General features: G+C 39.8%; 1 protein-coding gene across 1 annotated transcript in view; it reads right to left on the reverse strand.

Annotated features, from left to right (window-relative positions):
* The window catches only part of camk1da (calcium/calmodulin-dependent protein kinase 1Da), a 70,274-nt gene extending 61,425 nt beyond the window's left edge, over positions 1-8,849 (reverse strand). Inside the window, exon 1 of the mRNA XM_051688565.1 lies at positions 8,347-8,849. Within this exon, the coding sequence (XP_051544525.1) occupies positions 8,347-8,444 (98 nt within the window). The 5' untranslated portion in view covers positions 8,445-8,849. The remainder of the gene's footprint in view (positions 1-8,346) is intronic.
* Positions 8,850-9,184: the final 335 nt, after the last annotated feature.

Raw genomic sequence — 9,184 nt, forward strand, 5'->3', positions numbered from 1 at the left:
TTTTTTGTGTGTGTGTGTATGATTGTATTCTACATTGTACATTGCATGTCGAGAGGTTTATAATATAAAAATTACTATATAAATTGCAGCTTTTCACTTTTTTTTACTTCCTGTTCTTATAAAAAATATTATTACCTGCATTGCACATTTACATTTAGTTTTGAGTAATTTTATTTTAGTCAAAATTATTATTTAGTCAAATAATTTAGTTATTGTTATTTGGTCAAATTATTATTATTTAGTCAAAATTATAATTTGGTTGACATGATTTTGAGTATTCATTTCTTTGTGTAAAACATTTTTAAAGGGTAAAAAAAAATCACTTATTGAACCGTTAAAGGAATTGTTCACTCAAAAATGAAAATTCCGTCATCATTTACTCACCCTTATGTTGTTCCAAACCGTATCACTTTCTTTCTTTCATGGAACACAAAAGTAGATGTTAGGCAAAATGATAGCTTCAGTCACCATATACTTTCATTGTATGGAAACAAAGATGCCATTAAAGTTGAATGGTGACTGAGACTGTCATTCTGCCTAACATTCTCCTTTTGTGTTGGAAGAAAGTAACTCACATAGGTTTGGAACAACATGAGGGTGAGTAAATGATGACAGAACTTTCATTTTTGGGTGAACTATTCCTTTAAGAGTTTTTCTAAACAGCAAACCTGTCTGGATTCCCTTTGTATCAAAGCACAGTGAGTAGCAGTGACAACTGAACTCTGGTTTGCCCTGCAAATGTCACTTTAATACAGTACAGTGATGAGAGATGGAGAAACAGAGCGATGTTATGGAGAAAGAGAGAGGCATTCTTAAATAGAGGACAAAGCAAGGAGCATGAGGCTGAAAGTGGAGCAGGCAATTAAGGGCTTCATGGCCTCAATGTTTCCTTTCTTTTTTATCTCTCCTAAGTCTTTCCTTTCTCTCCTCTTGAGTCACCTCACCTGGTGCACTGCATGTGTGGTTTAGATAATGGCTCTGGGAGTTTTTAATAGTAGCATGCTGTACCTGGCACCCGCGCGCCTTTTGAGTGATCACATGACCTCCTGCGGCCTCTGGGTGCTTCACATACTGAATAATTTAATTTTGAGCACCACGTTGGGGGTGTACACGCACACAGATGAAACACAACGCTGAATTCTCATGTCCTTAATGCCTACTAAGCAGAGTGGAGCACATTTATGAATAGACACAGCACAAAAATAAAAAGACCATGACCATGTGAAAGTAATTAAAAAAATGACCACATAAATAATTAACCCAGAACTAACAATATAAATCATGTTTGTGACTACTACAAAGAAGCTTGACTACAACTGCTTAGTGAACTTTTAAACACAATACACAAGCCACCTCTTACCCTCCCTAGCAGTTACAGTTAGTGGTTTTGGTGAAGATCAAAACATTATATTGCAACTGTCATGTGTAAGAAACTAGCCACCAAAATGTGTCAGAATGTGTCAGCAGACCATAACTAAAACAAAGGCTGAAAGCAATCTGGTCTCACAGAATCACGTTACTATACCTACTTTTTTGTAAAATGATTTTTTCATGGCTCGTTCTACATGAACTAAATTAACACTTGAGGTGCTAAAACGATGACTTTTATTACCTTTCACACAAATCAAGTGTAAAATGGATGATTATCAGTTCATAAACACTTACTTTTCACCCTGTTCCTCACACAATGTTATCTTATATGACATTAAAATACATTTACTAGTGCATGATTTGAAAAGCGATACATTTTTAATAGGCTTTGGATCAGTGCCTTTTTCACACATCAATAATCGGACGATTTTCCCGATCATTATCGATACAGTGTTTCCCATTAATTACCTAGACTGTGGTGGCCCTCCACAGTTTCATAATGAACCAGAAATATTTTTACACTTCTCATAATAACATAAAAGACTTCTAACGTTGTGTTTTGCGCCATTGCTTCGCAAAGCATCTCTCAATACCAGTCAGTCAGCAACCCCAGCCCCCTGCTGTAAGCGCACATGCTCACACACACACACACATGCACTGGAACCACCTGGCTGCATCCGAGACACCAAGGCATTTTGAGGACACAACATCGTTTGAAGTAAGTAACTAACGTTACAGTATCCACTGCAGCTATCCACTAGTCCAAACTCAATTATATCATTATCAATGTATGACAGCAAACAAATAACATTCTTTTATCATTTGTTATCATTGATAATTAACGTTAATCTAACGTTAGCTAAGTTAGGTAATGTTACATTAGCTAACGACGTTAGCTGTCAGTCTCCTCGCTTATGTCGACTGACATACCCGACTGCTTGTTGTGAAAAACTATGTATAACGTATGTAACGTTATATCTAGTTAGCTAACATTATCTAATTATTTAACGTTAACGTTATTACCAGCGCCTCTGGTAATCATCACCATTCATATCTATACAACCAATGTGCCTATGATTAAATTACTACTAGAGCACAAAATTGTTTACAAGAGCACAAAGTTCTTCATAGATCTAGCCACTTAATTTTGCTCTCAAAGTGCACCAGATTGATGCGTTTAATTTTAAAATGTAAAACAATTTCTTCAGGGGGTGCATGGGTCCAAGGTCCACCCACCACAGTCTCACAAAATCCTGTGGGAAACACTGCGATATATATCATATATATAAAAATAGGCTGCTCGTTGCACAGTAATCTGTTTTTAAATATATTTCTCAACACAACTTTGGTAAAGTGTGAGCAGCAGGGTATATTTAAGGGGGTCGCACACCGGACGTGTCTGGCGGATGACATGGCGCATTTTAAAATTCAAAAAAATATATTTTCTATGAAGGTACATTCACAGGGTGGTCTCGCTGTCTCCAGAGGCTGCTTAAAAATCTGCAGCCCCACAAAGCATAACTCGTATAGTTTTCCATTAAATTCGACCCAGATCATTATCAAAAGGACAAAGATTATTTGAAACCTCTTCAAAGATACATAAAGAGAAATTGTATAATCATTTATAATCGTTCAATTTGCGCAGTTAAATCAGTTTAATACACTAACCTGCAAACCTGGTTACTTTCATTCTTGAAAAGTAGAAAAACCTACGTAACTTTTGTGTATACAGTATGTGACCTGTGCAAAGAGCTCTAAAATACCCGTCCTATGTTGTGATACCTGTGCCTTGCAACCTGCTTCAGTAAATGTTATATCACTCTCTTGTGGTGATATAACATGAGAACTGACAGTGTGTTGCAAAATACGCAAATTAGGCTTCTGATTTAAATGTCGGCTAATTTTAATATATCGATGCCTCAAAAAAATATTGATAAAATAACGTGTCGATCAATAATCGATATATTGATATTTTATGACATGCTTCATTTTAATAGTTTCATTACATAACCATCTACATTTATTTATAAGCAGATTATTGTACAATCAAATTGCGTGGTAATTCAACTGATAGATTGTTGTACTTGCAACATGGAAGAATCTGGTATGAACCCTGAAGAGCATGTGAGGCGACACGTGAGCCTTAAGTCAGTGTGTCTGTGCATGTCACTGAGACCACTTGTGTTTCTAATAAAGTGCTCAGTGAGTGTATTTTCATGAGATGAGGCTGTAAGTAAGATATGAGAGATCAGGAGGTTATGTAGCTGTGGAAAACACGAACAAACAGAAAGCTAAAAAAGGAAAGTGTAGGGGTGAGTGAATTGTCCTATGTGGTCATTAAAGGCCAAACAAGCTGAAACTGAATTTTTCATGTGACTCAAAGTGTGAGATGCTCAGGAGAGGATGTGAAATAGTGAAGGTCTCCAGGCATTTCTGAAAACAACCAGCTTTAGAAAACTGCCTCTATCGAGCCCAACTGTTGAATTTGACATATCTGTCAAGAATATGGGCGGAAATAATACCATTCACACTCCCAGAAATGGCAACACAGCTGTCTTTATTCAGGAAAAACACAGGTATGTTGCAGCATTTCCATGCCATTTTAGGAAGAATCAATAATCAATTATTCCAAACGAAAATACAGCAAAAACAATATACAGTGATGTGACGAGGAGTAGTGCATGGCTGGGCCGCAACAATGGATGCCCGGCGCTGAATCAGCCCAATCAGCCAGGAGAGGGATAAAGAGGAGCCAGGGAGGCCAGTTCGAGAGAGAGAGACGCACGCAGCAGTGTTTGTGTGTGTGCACTTTTGTTACAGGACCTATCAGCACAAATTTCCCTTAATAAAGTGGAAAACACTGGCCAATTCGTGCCCAAAATTAGCGGATGGGTGACCCATGGCTTTCCTCAAGTCGGCGTATACCAGGAGGTGCTCCGTTGGTAACTGCTGCACCGCAAGTTGGGCTTCCCCGAACAAGAGTGGTATTAACCGGACCACCCACTGGGTGCTCGGCCATCCGCAGGCCCCCAGCGTCCCCTCAAAGAGCTCCACGAAGGCCTCCGGATCGTCTTGGGGGCCCATCTTGACTAGCAGAACATGGGGCAGGGCGGTCGCAGGGTCCAGGATCACGGCGGCAGCACCCTCCTGGGGCAGCAAGCTCCAGAGGACCGGCTGGAGGAGCACAACAAACCGCTGCTCCTGTTCTGTGCGCAGCTTGAGGAGGGCCTGATGTTGTGTTTGGTGGATGCTGGCGAGGGTCTTGAAAATGTCCTCCAGAGGTGAGGCATCCATGGTGGCGTTCTTCCTCCCTTAAATCCTATGTTTTGGCAGCACTGTAACGTGTTCGTGATGGTTGCAAGGAGGAAGCGGGAGTCGGCAAAATTGAACACAAATGGTATTTATTCTCATAAACAAAACATTCTCGCTTTTCAGCGCCATCTCAAAGGCTCATAGGAACAGTACAGTCTCGGGGGATGTGCGTAGCTCTCTCTCTCAAACTTGAGTCCCCGGCTCATCTTTATCCCTCTCCCGGCTGATTGTGCTGATTCAGCACCGGGCATCCATCGTTATGGCCCAGAAACACGCCCTCCTCTTCGTTACAGGTGAGTACTGTAAAGATCAGGCATACTGTGTACTGGTTTATAATGACCGGTTGAAAGTCTGTGGGAGGAAAAATGAAATCTGCGTGTGACTAAACGTGGGCGGAGGGGACGCAAGGTGACAGCAGCAGTTTTTATAAGGGGGGAAATGAAGATCGGTGAGACCCACTTAATGGTGTGCTTGAACGGGCCAGTCAGAGTTGCCATGACTCCTGTCTCTTAGGTTGCTATGACGGCAGTGTCTTCACACCGAGTTCAGATCCAACTAATAAGAGGTTTAACAGATGGGAAAGATTTTCATGTGTGCTCACAGACACAGAGAGCTTTCATTAGAAAACATACAAACTCACATATGCAAAAATCAATGCCAATTGTCCAAATTTGGTGGTCAAATTTACCTAGAAAACTAAAATGAATATGTCAGTGTTTCTCAACTCGACAGGACCCAGATTTTACATTAAATATCAAGTTGGCACAAACCATGATTATGGGTGATTCTTATGAAACCTGTTAAGAAAATGTCCTGGTCCTATTTAACTCCAAAATCAAAAGAAACGAATAAGAAATTATATTTTGCATATAGAAAATGGAGCTTATTTTTTATGGCTGTCAAGAATTATTTTCATTTTTTCCCCAATTCTCATTACTGCAATGTGAAAGGAAGAAAAAAATTGTAAACTATTTATACATCATAGTTGTCCTCCCTTAGTAGTGCCTTTCATTTTTGCATCAAAACAATGGGAATAGTAAAAGTAAAACATCCAGATGCATTACGTTAATGAGAACTGGGGGGTAAAATGTGCTTAAGTGTCCTGGAAATAATCTCACAATGCAAAAATCTTAATGATCCTAAATATAGACTTAATTTTCTTTATGCAAAATTTTTCCACCTGCCTAATCTAGTTAGCTTCTGCCAAGTGACAGATGAATTTATGCCAAAATACAGTACACAGCCTGTGTTGTTAACACCAAACAATCTAGCCTAGAAAGTGCTATCTCCTCCCTTAAAAAAGAATCTGAGTCTGTATTTTGCTATCATAACTATGCACAGTTGAATAGTTAGTTGCATTTCAGCATTGTTTTTCCCCAATTCTAACAGAACAGACCTGCGACTCATTTGAGATGATCATGGCCACACCTTACATTACAGTTGTAATTACTGAGTAATTACATGCAATTGCATTGCATGTAACATATTGTTATACTATTGCAATTAATTACATTAAAAGATTATTTCAGCCAAAAAATTACAATTCACCACATTGGGGCGTTCAAGGCAAAAAAAAAAGGTCCTCCACAGTGATAGTGACAACAGAACACAACACAGCTGCACACAAAACAGAGAACAGAACTTACTAAACATGTTTGTAGTTGAATAATTGATGCATTTCTATGCCCAGCCTTATTTTTATTTATTTTTTTGTTTTTGGGCCGGTGCCTGTTCACAGCGGACGGAGTTACCCGCGCAATGCCGAATATAGAAAACAAGCGATCGATAGAGTGTACCTTCACTCGTCACTGCTGGTTAGAACAAAAACTCTGACTACCAGTGGTGTTTGCCATCAGGTTAGGACACGGTGTGACTGTGGCTGCCTGTAGCCTCCTCTATGTTTCTGTTTGATTTCCAAGTACTCCGTTTGATTTCCGAGTACGCTTCATTTTTGCAGATTTAAAAAAATATTATTTTACAACAGTATCTTTTTTTAATATAAATTTCAATAAGGCTGGGCATAAAAATGCATCAATTCTTCGACTACAAACTATTCAGACACGTTTAGTAAGTTCTGATCTCTGATTTTTGTGCGGCTGTGTTGTGTTCTGTTGTCAATATCGCTGTCGTGGGCCTGTTTTTAGATAAACAAAAGAAGTTTTCACTTGAACACCCCAGTGTCGCGAGGGGGCTCTGTGAACTGTTGCTCTCGTTTCATATCATGAACGCGCACAGGAGATCAACGATCAGTAAACATTTTCACTAATTAATACATTCGATTTCGGTTTGTTTCTCACCGAAACTTATCGTATGCTTTCATAACAATCATGAGTCTCGTGGAATAATTTATTAGACTTCTGAATTATACTTTTGTATCCTTTTGAAGCTTGAAGAGATAGTCACCATAAACTGCCATTGTAAGACATCACTGAGCACAAAATTTGTTCACAATTTCTCCCTTTGTGTTAAGAAAAAGAAAGAATATCATATAGGGTTATAACAACAAGGGTGAGTAAACAATGACTGAATTTTCATTTTTGGGTGAACTATCCCTTTAACATCCAATATTTTAACATGCACTCTAATAGTGTAACGTAGATGCACTGTACAGTATTACCATGATTGTTAAGTAAACCTCTAAGACAGTGCATTACAACATTTTGAGGCAATCTATTTAAGGCCTATTTTCCTCTAGTGCTATAATCCAACCTGGTAAATCCACACAGGGATTAAATTACTGCAGTCAATGCGACCGGGACAGCCCGCCGCAGCACAGATACACACTATATACAGGCCTTCAAAAATGCACAAGAACAACAACGTTGCATCAACCCCATCTATGTAGTTACTAATTAGGGCACAATAGATGCACATAAATTTGTCTTTAGGTCCATGAAACATCAGATATCTAATATGAGAGTAGGTTCAGAGCAGTAATGGGTAGTGAATGAAACATACCCACTTGATGATGCAAGTGGCTGCAGACAGGTAGACAGTCCCACCGTTTACCACAAACACACTGTTACATGTGTCGCATGCTGGTATGACGGATACTGCCATGCTCTTTTATGCATAAAACAAAAAGGGCTTTTATGCACTGAGTGAGGACCAAGGTTCCAAGATAAGCATTAAAATAACATATTAGAAATTATTCATAAGGCAAAACAATAGCCAGATGGCTGGGCACCTAAAACAATGTTTCTGAGTGTACACTCCTCTGCTTTTAGAGAAGGCTTGAATCCACTATCAGAATACTATTGATCATCTTAGACGTAGAGATCAGCTTCACGTTTGTTTGTTATTGTTTATGATCTGTTGTATATCAGTTTGTTTACCAACAAACAAGAGGAAAGGGATTTGTGCTGGTTACACATTTACACTAGGCATCAGATCTTTCTTAGCCTACTACACACAATTTACCATAATACTATAGTTACTAAAGTTATTGTGACTGAAACTGTGGTAGCTTGGCATATAGTCACCACTGTCATCAAGAAGGGAAAAAATTACAGAATGATTCTGATAACTTTATGTTAAGGAGAAATTAATACAGTGTACCCATAGTTATTCATTATGGTTTTAGTGGAAACTATAGTTGCCATGGTACATTTCCGTAACGGTTTACAGTCACAGCCCCATGTCAAAGCCAAAAAAGTTACTCACGTCCCGAGCACCTCCTTGAATTCAAACATCTCCTTGATATCATCGACCTGCTTCTTCCACGAGCAATCCCCGCCGGCCTCTCCGTTCTCCCGAGCCATGGCCGAAAAAAGACCCAAACCGGGGAGGACTGTAGATAGAGAAGTGAACGCGCGCTGGATATCAGGCGATCCCCGGAGATCTTCCCCCGCTTTCACACGCTGCACTTCCTGCCTTTCTCTTTTCCTCTTCGCTCGCCCCGATAACCCCGCTGAGGATCTCCCGCGCGCGCTCGGCTCTCCTTGAAGCGGTTTAAACGGTTTGACGTAAACAGTTCAAATGGCGCGTGCGTGTGCGCGCGTCACTTTTGCGGTGTCTTAACGCTTGGCTGCTGAAGGCTGATCCCGTACAGATCCGCACCGATTGATGCACCGCATCTGTTGTTATGGCAATGAGGAGAGAGAGTGTGTGTAAGAGGGGAGGAAAATGCTTTGCTTCTCACCGCGCGACTTGACAAAGAGCAAATGCGTGTGAGAGAGGAGAGGAGGAGAGACCATGTGGCAGTGTGGATTATTCGCATTGCACCAAAAGCATTCTCAAGACCAAATATATAAGGCATGCATCCATTCGAATCAATAATATCAGAATGTAAGAATTCTCAGGACACAGTATAACTAATGAAGTGGCCAGATTAATAAGGGTGATTAATGACACGTGGAAGAGAGGTTGTGGAATCACTGTTGAGAATGCAGATTGTTCCCCTCAAGCAACAAATTCAATTGATTAGGGAAAATAATTTAGGCAAAATAAAGGGGGGGGGGGGAATGTAAAAAAATAAAAATAAAACTTTAACTAAATCAGC

The sequence above is a fragment of the Myxocyprinus asiaticus genome, chromosome 45 (genome assembly GCF_019703515.2).
Source record: "Myxocyprinus asiaticus isolate MX2 ecotype Aquarium Trade chromosome 45, UBuf_Myxa_2, whole genome shotgun sequence".
Taxonomy (NCBI): Eukaryota; Metazoa; Chordata; class Actinopteri; order Cypriniformes; family Catostomidae; genus Myxocyprinus; species Myxocyprinus asiaticus.